General features: G+C 40.1%; 1 protein-coding gene across 2 annotated transcripts in view; it reads right to left on the minus strand.

Annotated features, from left to right (window-relative positions):
- Window positions 1–4,792: 4,792 nt before the first annotated feature.
- klhdc3l (kelch domain containing 3-like) overlaps window positions 4,793–18,975 on the minus strand; it is a 17,359-nt gene continuing 3,176 nt past the window's right edge. Inside the window, exons 2-8 of one of the 2 annotated variants that reach the window (XM_005745715.2) lie at window positions 14,284–14,476; window positions 13,583–13,665; window positions 13,405–13,483; window positions 11,966–12,012; window positions 11,372–11,492; window positions 10,667–10,850; window positions 4,793–5,877 (exon numbers count right to left, since the gene is read on the minus strand). In XM_005745715.2, coding sequence (XP_005745772.1) covers window positions 5,265–5,877; window positions 10,667–10,850; window positions 11,372–11,492; window positions 11,966–12,012; window positions 13,405–13,483; window positions 13,583–13,665; window positions 14,284–14,446 — 1,290 coding nt within the window. In that variant the 5' untranslated portion in view covers window positions 14,447–14,476 and the 3' untranslated portion in view covers window positions 4,793–5,264. Of the gene's footprint in view, window positions 5,878–10,666; window positions 10,851–11,371; window positions 11,493–11,965; window positions 12,013–13,404; window positions 13,484–13,582; window positions 13,666–14,283; window positions 14,480–18,975 lie in introns of both variants that reach the window. The other variant, XM_005745714.1, reaches the window with a different exon arrangement.

Genomic DNA, 18,975 nt, shown 5'->3' on the forward strand with positions numbered 1-18,975 from the left:
TAAGCAGCCCGCTGTTTTCCAGCCCGGGGTCAAATGTGGAGCAAGGGCGCCACCCGGTGGACAAATAAAAAAATTACAACTCTAAGGCCCGTCCTGCAAAACGAAAGGGAAACATAAGTAATCGCCAAGACATTAACAGTAATAATTCTGCAGTGAAAAATAGCGTTTATAATGGAAGTCAATGGGGCCGCAAACGGCCCCTAGGGCTCTAAGAGAATGTGTAGCTTAGCCACTGAAGCTAATTTAAGGAAGTCAGACTTGAATTTTGAAATGAAATTATGCCAAACTTTTTTTTAGAGAATTTGGCTATATTCTATTCAACACAGTGCAAATGGCTTGTAACTGAAAAACTACAATGTACAAAAATGGTCCCAGGGCCAGCAGGGGGTTAAGTATTATCGAAATGCCTGTTTGGCCCTACAGCTGTCAATGCATGTATGTAGAATAGTTCTAGTCATCTAGTCATCTGCAGCCTCAATAGCAAACTAGGGTGTCCTCTCGGCCATCGTCCAGAATACCTACCCTACCATCCTAAAAGTTTATACTTCAGTTTAAATGAGTGATTCTCTAAAATTTCAATTGCATGTTACTGAGCATCACACTAATCTGTGTGATGCTTCCATACAGTCTATGATCTTTCTGGAGCCTCGGGCCTCAAAATATGTGGAATTCTACTCCAACAAAACATGACGGATACTTCGGAGCTTAGAGACTGAAACCAATGAGTGACATCACAGCGGCTGTAAGGTCCATGAGCAGCACACAAGGAAACATACTGCCATGTCTGATGCAAGAAAAACTATACCCGCTGGCAGAACTCCAGGAAAAACACCAGGCACTGCTCTTTACTTGATACGCCCACCGTTGCAGTGATGCATGGTGGAGGCAGCATCATGCTGTGGAGGCATTCCTCAACTAGTAGATATGGTTGCTAGGGTGATTTCAGCCAAGCATATCCACAGTTTGAAGGTTAGATGTTCAACAGCGATTTCTCCAGGGACAGGAGACTCCCCATCCAGCCCAACCAAGCTTGAGATGATCTCCTAGGAAGAGTGGGAGAAACTTCCCAAATCCAAGAGTCAGTACACACTCAACCAAGATGTCCACAATGTAACTGCTGTCAAACAGGCTTTGAAAAAACTAAGAGTCTGAATATCACATCTGAAATTTTAGCTTTTAATGCTGAATGCATTAGAAAAATATGTAAACTGGATTTTTAAAAATGTCATCTGTTTTTGTTTTTTTTAAATATAATGATTAAATGTAATAATCCATTTGTAAAGGGATGTTATAATACTTATAACACTTGATATTTTATACTTCACTCTTTTGGTAATAACCTCTCAATTTAACTACATAAGAAGAAAACATCAGTGTTGGATTGATTTCATCGGGTCTTTAGAACTACAATCCCCAAAGGAAAAGGCACCTGCTGCTCTAAATGAGGGCCAGTATGTTGCACAGCAGTCAGATTAGACTGTGCAGCCTTTAAGTCCCAGTAAGAGTGCCTGTTGTAGTTTTCAGAAGCTTCTGTGTGTCATGTGTGGAGCAGCAATGTAGGTCAATAGGTCAAAAGAAATAAAGAGCAGCAGCAGCGGCGGCGATGGATTAGAGCAGCCTGGTCTGCAGCATAATAGCTGATTAAGTTACTCTCTTTTTTTTTTTTGCCTGTCCCATTTGGTTCTTTACCTGAGCGCCCAGCCCCGGACACCAAAAACCACCAACGCACCAACCCCTGAGGGCATCAGTTACCCGCAGGGAGTGTGGTGAGGGGAGATAGGCCTTTGGAGGGCCTGGGAGTTCCCAGAGAGGTGGAGTGTAAGACCCAACCTGACATAGAAACACAGACAAACAGGCACACACAGACACAAACATCCATTCCCACCCTCATGCACACATATACAAATACTCAGCACTCACTCAACGTAGGGATAGACATACATGGACACTGTACGCACAATCACACTCCCCAAACAAACTCTATACCCCAGGTCCAGGTACCCTCACCCCTGGAGGGGGAAACGGCACCTAGACCCAGGAGATGTTACCTTTTCCCCCGGCAGACGCCCCAGGCTCCGCAGCAGCGGGGAGGCCCCGCATCCCAGATCCCAATCGGACGGCCAACACCTCCTCCCAGCCCCCCCGCCCCGATGTCCAGCAGAGAACAGGGGTGTGTGATCTTTTGGTAATAACCTCTCAATTTAACTACATAAGAAGAAAACATCAGTGTTGGATTGCTTTCATCGGGTCTTTAGAACTACAATCTCCAAAGGAATAGGCACCTGCTGCTCTAAATGAGGGCCAGTATGTTGCACAGCAGTCAGATTAGACTGTGCAGCCTTTACGTCCCAGTAAGAGTGCCTGTTGTAGTTTTCAGAAGCGTCTGTGTGTCATGTGTGTAGCAGCAATGTAGGTCAATAGGTCAAAAGAAATGAAGAGCAGCAGCGGCGGCGATGGATTAGAGCAGCCTGGTCTGCAGCATAATAGCTGATTAAGTTACTCTCCTACAGGTGTACTCACGCAAAGCCAGAGTAACCCCAGAACAGATGTACTTCAGAGAGAAAATAAAAGTTGGATCAATAAAGGTCCACATGAACTCTATTTAGCATTTTATTAATGCTGAGATTCTAGGCAGACCCAGCGTTCAAATTCACTGAATTTCTCTGTAAAATCAAGTGGAAATCCAAAGTTTCTGAGGTTTACATTCTGACTTCCCTTTTTTTTGGTAAACCCAGCCTGAAGTCCACAGATATTTTTCAAAAATATGTAACTTTTCATTTTTAAAGAGTGGGTTTTAGCAAACCTCAAACATGAGGATTTGCTGCACTTTACAGGGACAATTTACAGAAGTGGATTAAGAAAAACATTTGAAGCCTTGGCATTTCTAACAGGACATTCTGGGGAAAAAGAGGGTCAGCCATGAAACATGTTTAAATTTAGAAAATCATAAAAGTCATAAAAGTTCAGTGCAATAAAGCGCCAATGGTCATATAGAGATCTTTTTAGACATCCAGTAACTCTGAGGCAGTTACATTAAAGTGTTACACATTACTCAAAAAATAAAGCACAGACAGCATACAGGACACAACAGCACCATTGTACAAACTACATCAGTTACAGTGAAGGTACGGGAGCCCCTCGGTGACAATATTTGCATCTAATGTAATAAAAACTTCAGATTTTCATGACCTGCTCAATCCCCTTTAAACAGCCATGAATTCATGATGTATTCGACAGTTCTTTTTAAAAACAGACACAACTTTTTTTTCTTTTTTTTTTTAAAGATGAAATCAAACCCATCTGTGAGTCCAAAGGGATTTTTAGTCAGAAGTGAAAACAGACATAGGTAAGCAGTTCATCTTCTGGAGCTCGTTGATGGAGTCTGTGGAGATGCGGCGCCCTCTTGTGTAGTGTAGCTGACATTACTGTTAGGTGAAAGCATTCGTTGATTGCACTTCAAACAGATTTAGAAGATTGTCAGGCTGACCTGTGTTCAAATTTCTGAGCAGGTGAAAACATTTCCAAACGGTCACAGCTGTGTGGTCAGTAAGAGGAGCTGATCAGCGGGCAGGTTCAGTGTTTCGAAGTTTTATCACAATTTCCTTTTTGTTTTTGTTAAGTTTGTGTCCTGGCATAAGGACGCACTCAGCACACTATTATTTTACAACTCACTAATATTCCTCACTGACCTTTAGGTGACATTTCGATGTACTTTTGCAATACTTTTTATTTGAAAAAAAAAAGAATCCTTTTAGAGAATTTGGTATGACTTTGACACTCTTCAGATATTTGAGTGATCTATAGATTTTCTGTTTCTGTCAAAAATCTTGCCGATCTTCCACATCTGCAGCCCAGATGTTTGGATTTAGTTTGAAAGTAAAGCATGGAGGTAACAAAGAGTCTGACTGTGAGGTCTCCAGTGCAATATGTTGTTTATCAAAGTATTGCACAGTCGCCATCTTAAATAATATAAGCATACTGTAATTCACTCAAACATACGTTCAGTTTACTTTTTGTACTTTTATTAAAACAAAGAAGTTGTTTTGTAAGAAATAACAGATGGGAATTGTTTAAATGTCCTTTTCATAGAACAGGTAAGAATTTCTGTCATGAAGCTATATTTCTATAAAAATATGAGAACATAAATAAAACCATTTTGGTCATTTTAAAAGGAGCTGTGGGAGAAGCTCAGCTGACGAACGAATGCAACACGATTTCAAATATTTTTTACTCGAGTAGAAATATTCTTAACTCACTCAGACACACGTTCACCTTTGTTGGCACCACCTGAAGGGAGTTTGTGTATTTTGAATGAGTATTTCTTAGCAGGTTTGCTCATTACAGTTGATTTTTTGTTTGAAAGTGTTCAGTTTTAGATTAGCTGTTCTGTCTCATGTGATGTGTGGTATTGATCGTGGACAGATTTAAGGAGGTCAGAAGAATAAAATAATCCATCACAACACAAAGAGCTGACTCACTCTTTAGATGTCCCTGCCTCAGTAAGTACCAATGGTAAATACAGACACTCCAAAGCCTTCTGACACTGCAAATACTTATTTTAATGTTCATTAAATAATGCTTATTTTTCATTTATTTCTGTTTTGCTCTTTTTGCAGTTCATTAGATACCTGAGTATAGCTGTTGCCTATCTGTATGACCACAGTGTATCCATCTTCTGATGGCTGCTTCCAGCAGGATAACATGCTGTGCCACATATCTGGTATCTGGTATCATGAAGATGACAATGAGTTCACTGTACAGCCACTGTGTGATGCTGTCATGTCAATGTGGAACAAAATCTCTGAGGAATGTTTGCAGAAACTTGGGTGAATCTGTGCCATGAACAATTAACTAAAGTAGGTCCACCCTGGTGGTAGCATGGTGTACCTAATGAAGTGTACAATGGGAGTACAACCAAGAATAAAAATGCACTATTCTGTCTTTATTAATACAGGAATAAATGACTATGAAATTCTGGGCTGATGCTCACTAAAGATCTGATTCCAATACCTTCCCTGTTCTTACAGAAACTATAAACAGATACACAGAACAGATACTGTGTTTTTTCACATTCACTGTTAACAGGACACAGCTCATGCTAATGCCATTTTCCCACAATTTACTTGAATGTTGCAAAAAATGTAAAAATCAAAACACTGAAACTGTACAAAAGTATAAAAATATTTCATGTTGTTTTCTTTTTCACAGAAAGCTAGTAACACCTATTAAAACCTGCTTCTCGCGCAGAGAACAGAATCGTTTATTCAGTCAATCATCGTCACCTGCCACATGGAGATGGGGCTGGTTCTCGTACAAGGTTTTCCGCCGAGCACCAGCAGCAGGTCGGGCAGATGCTGAGTGATGTCTCCATCCTTGTCCTCCAGCGCCTCCTCCTCTGAGCGGCTCCATTGTTTCATGAATGCTTTGTTCTCAAATGTCAGGCAGCTTCCAATACGCTGACCATCTATCTCTATTAAGGCCTCTCTGCTGGTCTCCAGTTCTGAAGAACTTCTGTTGGCTTCTCTGTCTGGAGTGAAAGTCTCCAGCTCTATAGCGTTATCTGGTGCTGGGAAGCACTTGTTCTTAAACGGCTTGAGTTTCCCTCCCAGTAACCTGGGCTGGAGTCCTGAGTCTGAGCAGAAGCTCTTGCTGGTGCTACTGGTTTTGTAGCTGGGACCCAGACCAGTGCAGCAATGGTGAATCTTGTCTGGGGGGTTGGAGCCCGGAAGTGTGGTGAGCTGCATCCAGGTCTGAGTGATGAAGCTGTATCTCCACAGGCAGTTCTTTGGAGAGTCCTGGGTCTCGCCTCCACCGAAAAGGAGCATTGAGTCTTTATAGGTGACAGCTGAGTGTCCTGTGAGTTTAGGAGGGCCGTACCTGAGAAAAACAACCACAGGTGGTGTTAGCAGGAAAGAGCACACCAAATGATGCCAAATAAGTTCAGCAGTCAGTGTTAAAAACATCAGAGCTAAACAGACCGGTCAGACAGGAAGTGCTGGGAGCACCAGGAGCTGTAATCGATAATCTGCTGATCCATGTGTGATCGTATGTGTGATAATATTTCTATATGGCGTGTTGTGCCATGTTACTTTATTAAAATTACCCCTGGATATAAAACACATCATTTCCATTGTTAAACCTGGGATGATAAATCTATTTCTGACAGATGTGTCACTCATCGAATTTAAAGGAGGCCCTGAAGGACGGACATCTCTTTTTGTTGAACACCAGCTGCCTTGACTCCTCTCCTTGTGTCTCTTCCTTGCCTCCTCTGCTCTCTGTGGTAGGGAGGGGCTAAGACTAATACGCTAAGAGGAACTGAGGACACAAAAGAGGGGTGAGGCAAATGATCTGTGGAAAAACATCTTAAAGTGAGGTGTTGAGTTTAATACTGACTCTTGTGTGTTTTGAGGACACCAAAAAACTGACTGCAGATACATCTGTGTGTCACAGCAGACACTACAAGCTTCCTGCCCCCTTTTTCCTTTCCTTTTGCCAAAGCTCTTTTCACACTTTGGGAATTAAAGCTGATATATCACAGATTAGAAAAACAGTGAGTCTATTTGTGGTACGTTTGTCACCAAGAATATGCAGACAGTAAAATTTCCCTTTGATCTGGATGCAAACTTGATTTCCAAGTCTCCTTCATCAGTTTCAGAGCTCTAATGCGCAGTGATTTCTGTGACGTGCACCTCTGATAATGTCTTTGAATTAAGTTGGCAGCACTCAGTCAGTTCATTTCAGGAACCCTGCCATAAAACGCCTCTAAACCAACCAGAGAAAGTTTGGAGGGGAGGTGAGAAACAAACAATTACATCTGCATCTTAAGCTCTCATATTTTTCTCAGACTTTACTTAAATGTAACTGTAACGGTTTACAACCTACAAAGTCAGGTTATCACCATTAGAAAACACAAGACCTTCCAGTAACATTGTGTTATTAGGGTCACACTGTCTGTCTGTTTTTTTCCATTTGCTGTATGACACCTGTACCTCAGGGGGCAAAAACAAGTGACGTTAGTCCTGACTATGCTACTGACCGGCTAATCATTAGTCCTGATAAACTGCTGTTCATGTTCATAACGCCAGACGAATCAATCCACAAGTCTTTACATGTAACATATTCAGTCATCCAGAACAAAAAAAACAACAAAAGAAAAACAAGTCTCCAGATGTAAATCTCAGTGATCTGAAGCTCTTTATATACATAAATTCACGTATTACTAAACCATTAAAGAGACGGTTCCTCAGGACTCTTTCTTTCCTTTTTTTTTTCAACAGACACACTACAATCAGTGTTTCCACCTCACATGTCAGCCTGTCAGCACGAGGCAGCAGTGGCTGAAAAGTGATCCCAGTCTTTTCAGCCGCTGCTGAAGGATTCTCTGTCTCATCAACTGGATCAGGTTCTTCTGCCATGTTGTGTTATGTGGGAATATTCAGATGAGGAGCTGCAACAGACTGCTTGTCAAGTTTTCTCGTGAGTCTTGACCTTCCCTTTATGTTCCTCCTGCTCTTTGCTTTACTCTTTATGCTAAAAACTGCATTTGTTTTACAAGGTTTGACTCATTTCTCACCCTTTACAATTTGCCATGAACACCACGCCTCATTACTCTGCATTACACCACTCTATCTGGAATAAATCATTTAAATCATCTGAAGCAAATTAGTTTCTTGATTTGAAACACAAAGTTCTTTAAAAGCAAAACTAAAAAAATAAATAAATTACAACTAAAATATAGTTTCACAAATTAAAACACAGGTAAAAAAAATGTGAATAAAGAAACATTAGGAAGCAAAAAGTACTTTAACTTAAAAAATGAAAAGCAATGTAGCAAGCTTGTAATTTGCTAAACTGCTGGAGCGATTAGGACAATACAGCTACAGGGAGTGCAGAATTATTAGGCAAATGAGTATTTTGTCCACATCATCCTCTTCATGCATGTTGTCTTACTCCAAGCTGTATAGGCTCGAAAGCCTACTACCAATTAAGCATATTAGGTGATGTGCATCCCTGTAATGAGAAGGGGTGTGGTCTAATGACATCAACACCCTATATCAGGTGTGCATAATTATTAGGCAACGTCCTTTCCTTTGGCAAAATGGGTCAAAAGAAGGACTTGACAGGCTCAGAAAAGTCAAAAATAGTGAGATATCTTGCAGAGGGATGCAGCAGTCTCAAAATTGCAAAGCTTCTGAAGCGTGATCATCGAACAATCAAGCGTTTCATTCAAAATAGTCAACAGGGTCGCAAGAAGCGTGTGGAAAAACCAAGGCGCAAAATAACTGCCCATGAACTGAGAAAAGTCAAGCGTGCAGCTGCCAAGATACCACTTGCCACCAGTTTGGCCATATTTCAGAGCTGCAACATCACTGGAGTGCCCAAAAGCACAAGGTGTGCAATACTCAGAGACATGGCCAAGGTAAGAAAGGCTGAAAGACGACCACCACTGAACAAGACACACAAGCTGAAACGTCAAGACTGGGCCAAGAAATATCTCAAGACTGATTTTTCTAAGGTTTTATGGACTGATGAAATGAGAGTGAGTCTTGATGGGCCAGATGGATGGGCCCGTGGCTGGATTGGTAAAGGGCAGAGAGCTCCAGTCCGACTCAGACGCCAGCAAGGTGGAGGTGGAGTACTGGTTTGGGCTGGTATCATCAAAGATGAGCTTGTGGGGCATTTCGGGTTGAGGATGGAGTCAAGCTCAACTCCCAGTCCTACTGCCAGTTTCTGGAAGACACCTTCTTCAAGCAGTGGTACAGGAAGAAGTCTGCATCCTTCAAGAAAAACATGATTTTCATGCAGGACAATGCTCCATCACACGCGTCCAAGTACTCCACAGCGTGGCTGGCAAGAAAGGGTATAAAAGAAGAAAAACTAATGACATGGCCTCCTTGTTCACCTGATCTGAACCCATTGAGAACCTGTGGTCCATCATCAAATGTGAGATTTACAAGGAGGGAAAACAGTACACCTCTCTGAACAGTGTCTGGGAGGCTGTGGTTGCTGCTGCACGCAATGTTGATGGTGAACAGATCAAAACACTGACAGAATCCATGGATGGCAGGCTTTTGAGTGTCCTTGCAAAGAAAGGTGGCTATATTGGTCGCTGATTTGTTTTTGTTTTGTTTTTGAATGTCAGAAATGTATATTTATGAATGTGGAGATGTTATATTGGTGTCACTGGTAAAAATAAATAATTGAAATGGGTATATATTTGTTTTTTGTTAAGTTGCCTAATAATTTGCACAGTAATAGTCACCTGCACACACAGATATCCCCCTAAAATAGCTAAAACTAAAAACAAACTAAAAACTACTTCCAAAAACATTCAGCTTTGATATTAATGAGTTTTTTGGGTTCATTGAGAACATGGTTGTTGTTCAATAATAAAATTATTCCTCAAAAATACAACTTGCCTAATAATTCTACACTCCCTGTATAAAATGGGCCTAAATTGAAAAAGCTAATGAGCAAAGTTGTATTTTTTAGAGGCTGACCATCTGTAAGAGCCAGTGTGAGCTAATTTAGAATGACTCTGGGTCTGGGTTCATTGCTGGTGCATTTAACTATAGTTTCAACAGGCGGCTTACCTACAGCTTCTAGGTTTTATTGTCAGAGTGTAGACCAAATATAATGATAGTAAAAACTCCCAGAAAGCTTAAGAGTCAGCAGCAGCAAAAACAATAACCACAGCACAGGATTAAAAAAACATAGAACTTTCTGACAGCCAGGTTAGTGAAACCCACAGAGATGAATTCCTTCAAGGGGCATATGATCCAGTAGTATATTCACAGGAGTGATGTGTTACATATTCACACCTTTATATCATGGCAAAAAAGACTTATGTATAGCTGCAATAAGTGTGCCTCGTGAATGGACTTCTTCCAAGGTTAGGGATGTCAGTTAATAATAATGAAAAAACATCTGACTCACCTAAGAATAGCTGAAAAACCAAAAGGACTCAAAATGTCGTGAATAAAAATCTTTGCATATGACAAATGTAGACAGTATTGCTTCATTTTTCTCTTATTTTATTCATTTTCCATAAGTGTAATTAGCTATATTCAGTCACAAAGAGAATAAATGATATTGGGGCCTCTACTTAACCTATTTACAAAATGAGCCGCAGTCAAATCCACAGACCTTGTGTGGACATCATGATGAACAGAGCAGCTATTTTCAGTATACATTATTTATAAACTGGCTTATTTTGTATTGCACTGAATTAGTAAGTAACTGAAACAGCCTCATGTACGTTAACACAACCACAGCAAAATGCTGAAACACAGAGTTCATTGCAGTCATCGCTGTCTTTAACCACTCCAAAGTATTTCTTATTTTGTTGTAAAGGAAGTTCTCCAAAACATGTATTGATCATAACTATTGATAGTCTGGTATAACATGTAGATTTGTCTAGAAATGTGCAATGCTATTCTGTGTTGTTTCAGAGAATAGCCTGTTCAAGTACTGACACAAAAGCAGCCAGCAGGTGTTGCTGTGGAGATGGCTGTGAAATTGTTTTGAAACCATGATCCAGTGCTGGCACAACGACTTTGTATGTCTCAGTTTGCCCATCACTACTTGTAAGTGGTTTTAATGTCGAGACTGATCTTTTTCACTGCATCCAGTTTTCAAAAATACAGACAAACTCCGCACTTACTTGAGTGAACTCCATGTCTGGCTGCTGGAATTCCACTTCCAGAAGTCTCTCTGCTCCCGTAAACCTTTTAAGCCTCCGAACAGGTACACGCAGCCCTGATAGGCTATAGCTGAGTGACTGTGTCTGGGGCCTGGGCCTAATGAGTCCTGCTGAGAGCCACTCAGCAGGGACCAAGACATGGTATCTGCCATTTACACACACACACAAACAAGTATCTATAATTAATGCTCATTCTGCAGCTCACATTGTGTTTGCATGTGTCACAATGCTGATGATGTTCACATGCTGCCCTCTAACTGAATATGGGTGAGATTTCACTCCTAGAAACAGTTCAGCTCAGTTTAATTGTCAATTTGTTTCTCCATCTCACAGCTATAAACTACATTCACACTGGTAAATATGAGCAGTTTATAAAATTATATTGACCAAGATGGAATCACAGCTAGAAGATGAGCTTGGCATCAAGTGGGACTAAACTGATGCAGTTTACTGAACTTATGATCTATCCCATTATATTAATGCTCAAAGTTGCTTATAGAAAAATCATGCTGAACAAAAGCTACAATTAATCTTTTGATAGTAACTCTGGCAAATACCATAAAAGGTCAGCTGATTTTGAGGGTGTGAGGTGGGAATTTTAAGATTTGGTTAGTTTTATATGGAAGGAGCTGACTGAATTCTCCCTTTTGTCAGTTTTAAACTCACTAAAGTCCAAACTCCAGAAATCCTGGGAGGTGCCTTTCATGTCAATGAATCCTCCGTACATGAGCATGGCAGAGCCGAGCACCACGGTGCTGTGGCCCTTCCTGTTGGTCGGCATTTGGGTCTGCACACAGAAAGAGAGAGAAATACATTTAGAATAGATGGTAAGCTACTTCTATGACCTTGATTGAACAGTCACAAAAAATGCATTAAATTTGGGCTTCTTCAACCTAACCCTAACCTTTCTCTTCCTACTTTGGTGATCCTCTTCCTACTTAGCTACATGTATATCCATTCTGTGGGGAAACACTGCAAATCAATTTATTTGACCTTTAAAGTTCTAACAAATATCTGGGTAGTGTGTGACTTCTGTTCTGCTGATACAAGCTAAAACAAGCAAAGGATGGCAGGAACTGTGCACAGTGTTCACCGATGTGCTTCCAAGTGTTGTGACTGCGTGACACAAAACAAACGGCAGCACACGAGGACTGAGCGGTTAATTATTTCTGTTATAAGATGATAATGAGATCTAACCATCTGATTGTTTTCTATAGACAGAGAACATGTTATCATGTAGATATGAAAAGCACTCGGTACCTGAAGCAAGCCCCTCTTTCCCTGCCACTGCACCCACTTCTGCTTTGCTGAAACACAAATGACACAAGAAAATTACACTAAAAGAGTGACGTACAATAAAATGGATATGATATCTTTACAACATCTGTCAGCCTTACTCCAAGACAAAAAAAGTAAGTAAAGGCTAACATACAAAGAGGAGAGACACTTCTGCAATAATTCTGAAATACACTGACACACACTGTTGTGCAGCCCAGTCTTATGAAATCTATTGTTACAGGGACACAAACTGTCCAGTTGGCCAAAGTAGGCTTTAAAAGACATGGTAAATGTTATATTTTAACCTAAACCAAGACAGTTTTAAACCTAATCCTGTCGTTTTTAATGCTTAAATGTAACCAGGCAAAATATTTTTAATAAATAACATATTTAAAAATACCACCAGCTACCTGTGCTACCTGTCTGCTTCCTAGCATAGGTGATTTTAAGAGAAGTTGACCCCTGACCTTGACCTTCAACTCAATTGAGATTCGAACTTAGAAAAACATCTTCAGGACCATAACTTGCTTTGATCAGTGTGATCTGTCCTAACTATTATTGAGATTGCGGTAACACCAGTGTTGTTTCTCCACTCCACAGCTATCGCTACATTGACCTATCCATCCAAGGATATTAACCTTGAAAGTTTACCCAGAATGCACTTTTTCAATGCTTGTCTCTGTTGCTCTATGTCAAAGAAATGAAACTGCTGCATTTTATGCAAGTCATGACAGATCCCATCATGCTGAACAAAAACTAGATTTTTCTTTACATCGTGACACTTGGAGTGGAACGAAAAATTCAAAAGCTTATACTTCTAAAAATATCCAAGTTCGGTAAAATGTAACAATTGTGTAAAACAATTGCTTCATTAAACATATTGTAGTTCTTATGAAAACAAAAGAACCAATTGATTTTGAGGGTGGGCGTTTCGGGGGCTTTTTACAGATGTGATATGATTTTATATATAATAAGTGGTGAGAATTGAAAAAAACTGTGCATGAGATGGAATTTAGGTTATGTTGGAACAAGCAGAATAAAAACTGAGCTGAAGTGAAGAACACAGGAAGTGTTAGAGCAGGAAATGAACACAGCTGCAGTTTTCCTCCATTTGATAAATATGTGTTGGGGTAAATCACCTTTTCTTATGTTGTTTCTAATTGTCTTTAGAGTCACCTGGACTTTGTCCACATACGTAAAACATGTTACTTCAGTAACCTGTATTGCACATGACACCGCTGTTATGAGCATGGAGACCCTCTCAGGTTTCTCTCTCAGCTTTAGTGACACAGAGGAATGAAACGTTTTAGGGATTAGGAGGATCGACATGCAGCAACATGTTTTACCTGCTGAGCCTGAGAATTGACTACAACAGTAGTGTGACTGGCTGCCAGCCCATGCTGCACTGCAGTGAAACTCACCGATGTCGAACACCCAGAGAGCACATCTGCATGTGGTGTATGCAGAGTCCAACAGGCCTCCAAACACGTACAGGAAACCCTGAAGAGTTCAAAGCTGTTAAACATACTCTGCATGCCCACCGCTGTCATAAGATGGTCTCTCTGCTTTATGTCCAATGATTAAAGAAATTGAAGGTACCTTGTGAGCTACCATAGAATGTCCCTCTAGCTCCTCTGGTGCCGCTTCACCACTGCAGCTCAACTCGGTCCATTCATCAGACACTGAAATATTGAACACAGCAGTGTTGTTAACTGATGATTACAAAAAGAATATTACAGGAGGCTGTTTTATAAGAATGCAGCAAAAAACATCCTTTGCAAAGTTTAAGTGGAATAAATGTTGCATCTTTTTTCATGAATGACAGTGTGTATATAAACTTGAACGACTTGCAACACTTTCTACATCTGCACAAAGGCACTGCCCAAATACCATAGGAATAGTTGGTGCTATCTTTTAATAAAAGACTGCATATAAAAGATGGAGATTTGAAGCATTGTAGCCTTCACCAGGGCAGAGCAGGAGGTGATCATAACCATACCTGAAAGGATAGATCTTAGTGAAGATCAAAGTGTTAAGTCATAACATTTGTCTGTTTCTTTTGTGCTGTTTTAAGTAGTAGACTAATTGGTCATTTGAAGAGAGGGCTTTATGTAAATGAGTACCTGAACATGGTTTTTGGCTACTCTGCCTAATATGTAATTCTTAAAAAGAGGTCTTTCTAGTAGCTATTCTGCGACCAGCCACAAGGATATCGCTTCTAAGGAAGTATTCTGTCATCCGTCTTTATATAGATCTGCATCTTTATATATGCATGGCTATTAATGGATGAGGGCCCTTACCCACGTTGTATTTCCAGAAGTCCCTCAGACATCTGTTCTCTCTGCCTCCCAGGACGTAGACGTTTGCATTGTAGCTGCAGCAGGCGTGCTTGTAGCGGTCGCACGGGGACAGGCTGCTTCTCAGGGGGAGCTGTTTCCACAAACAGGGGTTGTTCTGACTCATACCTGGCAGCCCTCACTCTCACTGGAACATCTTCTAAAAGAAAGTAAGTGTATACAGTCGTGCGTTATATGGACCCACTATCATGACTAAAAAGTGCCAAGAACAAATGTTACAGACTGGTCGCACCTTTTTAGCTTCATTGTGCGATGATATGCAGGACTAAATAGCCTTCTTTCTGTTAAAAGTTTACATTTTTTAAAATTAATTCTGCTCTCACTGCCGCTACAGATACTAGAGCCGCTAACTGACTCCACCTGGATGCTGTAAGTTATTAAACGGTGCAAAAAGATGAGTTTCATCTCCGTCCGTGTGAACAGGCCCTGATCAAAGTGGATGAAACAAAGGCTGCACTACAGGAGACAGGACAAATGAAAAACCCAAGCAACAGCTGCTTCCGTATTCACGAGGGGTCACCACAGCAAGCTCCACGTGTTTGATTTGGCAGTTTTACGCCAGATGCCCTTCCCAACCTGTCTGTGGCTGGAACTGACCCTGCAACCTTTTACTTTCTAAGCTAATGTACAAACCACTACACAATAAATGCTTTAAAAACTGTCTGTATCACCAGAACATGAGTGGAGATTCACGAGTTCATATCTTAAAAGAGCAGAGGGACTACACCAAGTTTTTTGGGGCACCGCTCCTCAAACAGAGCCAGAATTGTAGTGTAATAATAATAATAATATAACACGATAATATAATCATAATTTACTCAACTTTCCAAAAACTCTAGTAATTATAATCCTGCACGCAACTACACTAATTTAACTTTCATTTTAGAACCCATCAGAGCTTTTCCCTCATTTGCATCTTTTTCCCGACTGCCTGCAGAGTCCTGAGAAAGATAAAATTAACTTTTATATACATGCACATTGTGGCATTGACAGAATTTTATGCCGTTCTTCTTCCTTCTTCCTTGTTGAATGATAAACTTCTTATCAAATGAAAACATTTCTTTCTCCTGAATTAATTTACTGAAGACATTTGGTTTGAGTGCACATTAACTTTACTCCTCAAATGAATCCTGTTTGTTCTGCATTTACCCGATGGCCAGTGACAACAGCAGCCTTTGGAAAACTGTTCTGACGCACAAAACAACTGGATACCTTTTTTTTCCCCCTGTCCCGTTTGGTTCTTTTGCCATCAGAATTATTGTCTAAAGGCAAAGAAAGATGCCCAACGGAATTACTTGACCAAATGGACCATCCCGGCCTTGCCGTATTGGTCTATTTGACTCACCTTTGCTTTTATTGTTTATTTTATTTTATTTTCGCTTGCTACACACGGGACAGACATGACTGGGGGAAAGAAAAGGGAGAAAGAACGAGGGAAAGGAAAACAGCGGGGAAGAGGAATGATGATAAAGGGCAAAAAACAAAAACCAACAAAACAAACAGACAAAAAATACATATATCAATCACCTGGATCACCTGTTGAGAAAGACAAAAGAGAAAACAAGCAAAAAAGCGAGAGCAATATAATAAACAACATCATTGCGATGATCTATGTGAATATAACAGTAAAAATTAAATATTGAATATTTAATTTGAAGTAGGAGCCAAAAAGGGTGTAGTTTGTGTCTGTGAGCACCCGTGTGTACACCTGTGAGCATGAGCGCGCTTGTAATTAAAAGGTTCCTTCGTGTAATGATCTGCTAGAGGGCGTGGGGAGCCATAGCCCCGGATACCAACGGGATACCTTTTTAGTACCAACTGAGAGCACCCAGCATCTGAACAAGGAGCCAAAGCAGAAACCTTCAAACTGACACTCAAGTTTCTCATCTACAAAGAAAGCAGGCTAAATCCAGACTGAACCCCTACTGTGGGAAGCATTTATCCAGTAATTTCCTGCAGTTTTGAAATATGAAATTTCAAGCCTATAAGAAGTTTAATGTTACTCAGTTACAGTGCTGAATTTGAATCAAACAGCTGTTTGGGGCCTTACTGGTTAGAGTTTGCATGTTCCTCCAGTGGCTTGGGTACTACAGCTTCTTGCTACAGTCCAAAGCGATGCATGTGAGGTTAACTAGTGATTCAGAAGTGCATGTAGGGCTGGATGTGAGTATGAGTGGCCGTCTGTCTCTGTGTTCCCACATTTACTAGCTATTTTACTAATGAATAATCCTCCTCACTCTTATTTTGAAAGTCCAGTTGATGCTAACTAGATAGCCTCATGTTCTCCCTGACGGATGGCTTCTTCATATATTCTCTTGGAGGTGGAGTTACTCCCAGTATCCTGAAACATGCCAACACCCATAGCACTCTAGGGAAATAAAGCTTCTTTTAAAGAGTTTCACTTCCTGCTTAAATAAAAACTAATACAGCTATGGGAAACACTGCGCTCAGCATGTTCTCTCTGGCTTTAATAGATGGTGTCCTGGATGGCTGATGACACACATGATCGTTTGGCATTTCAAAAACATATATTTAAATACTTGTTGTGGCAGAGACAGCGAAGCTAGAGTACTAAAGAGAACCAAAACAGGCACATTTAGAACATGGAAACTCAATACAGAAAAATTGCCTAGCCAGCCTGTGAATTCTAACCCAAGGCCCCCTTCAAAAAGTTGAAAATATAAAAAAAAACAAAATTTAAAACGTGAACTACTCGCTCATTTTAAATGTAATTTAGTTTTACAGCATAAAAAAATATTAAGGGCTGTTCTTTTTCCAATGGACAATGAAATAACTGACTTTTGTTATTGTTGTTGTTATTATTTTATCGTTCATCAGCTAATCGATCATTCCGTGAAATGTCAGAACACAGATGGATATAAGGTCGGTTTACTGTGTAATATACGCATGAACAAGCAGTGGTGCTTTAGTTATATCAGTTATATTACTACAAGTCACTAAACAGCACCAGTGACTCATTTAAGGATGCTTTTACATAACATGTAAGCTGAGTTTTAATAGCGTTGCTCTTTCTCACTGTGAGCAGTAATTTTCCATCTCTAAGTGAGGAAGTATACTCAGTTTTACAAAGCCATTAGAATTCCTCTGTTTGGACTTGACCGCTGTCTTATCAGGCTGTCACAAGAGCAAACAGCTCTGAGGTCACAACACTTAAGTGACACACCTAACCAAGTGTTGTCCAAATACTTGAGAGTCACATGAATAAATGGGACCATAACTTTGTTGTTCATGGAGAAAAAAAAGCAATATTCAGGAATGCAGTCCTTAAATTTTTGGATCAAATGGAGCAACAGCTGTTTTTCACCATATTTTTCTATATTTCCTAAAGCATCGGCTCATCTGCCTTGTGAACTTCAGGGTCACATCTAATTCTTAATACGCAGGGTTTAATATGATGTCAGCTCACCCTCTGCTGCTATAACAGCTTCAGCTTTCCTGGAAAGGCTTTCCATAATGTTTAAGAGCGTGTTTATGGGAATTTCTGACAATTTTTCCAGAAGCACATTTGTGAGGTTAGACGCTGTGTTGGATGACAAAGCCTGGTTTGCAGTCTGCACGTACAAACTCCAAAACACATAAAAACTCCGAAGCACGTACAAACTCCAAAACATGTACAAAACACAACAAAAGTGCTCCAGGATGCTAGGGGCAGTGTTGAGCTTTTGTTACCTAGTGGTTACACAAGCCACGAAGTACCAAGTAAATTAACATTTTTTAAAATTATTTGAATATATATGACTGCCTGTGTATAAATACACAAACAATACACATATGCTTTCAATTGTGTACTTTAAGTGATCTAGGTAGCTTTCTTTTGGAAGTTCAGTTAACGCTAGAAATGTGTTTTGGAGTTTGTACATGCTTCAGAGTTTGTACGTGCTTTGTCTCTAGGGGCCACCGTATATATTTATATATAAACATATATAAATAAAACCATATTTATATAATAAATAAATAAATAATAAATTAATTAAAGCAACAAAACAACCTGAAGAGCCAGTTGGGAGCCGAAAGAGCCAGCTCTTTTTAGTGAGCCGAGCCAAAAGAGCCGGCTCTCTAAAAAGAGCCGGAATTCCCATCGCTATTTTGGAGGTCAGTTGCAACTGACTATGCAGGAAGTTAGCAACCTTTGCGGACTTTTGCGCCTCAGCACCCCGCTCTGTGATTCTATGTGGCCTACCACTACATGGCTGAGTTACTGTCTGTCCCAATCGCGTCCACTTTGTTATAATGACACTAATAATTGATTGTGAAATATTTAGTAGCATGACCAGACTTGTTGCATACGTTACATCCTATCACCATACCATGCTGGATTCAATGAGCCCCTAACAGCAACAAATGCTTATATATTTTTTTATTTTTATTTCATTTTTTTGATAACAAAAGCACTCAACCTCATCCTTAACTTAACATTCATATCATTCATTCATATATTGGTTAGAACATAACTGGATTATTAATAAGATTTTAATTTCAATTCAGAAAAGGAAAATATTCAGGCTAAAACAATGGCTTTTTTGTTTTTAAGCTCTCTTTTTGTCCTCTATTACAAATCAAAGCACCTGCTCTGTTTTTAATATAGATTTTGGTTTATGATACTCTTTTTTTTTT

The sequence above is a fragment of the Pundamilia nyererei genome, unplaced genomic scaffold (genome assembly GCF_000239375.1).
Source record: "Pundamilia nyererei isolate P.nyererei 1_Seehausen unplaced genomic scaffold, PunNye1.0 scaffold00163, whole genome shotgun sequence".
NCBI lineage: Eukaryota > Metazoa > Chordata > Actinopteri > Cichliformes > Cichlidae > Pundamilia > Pundamilia nyererei.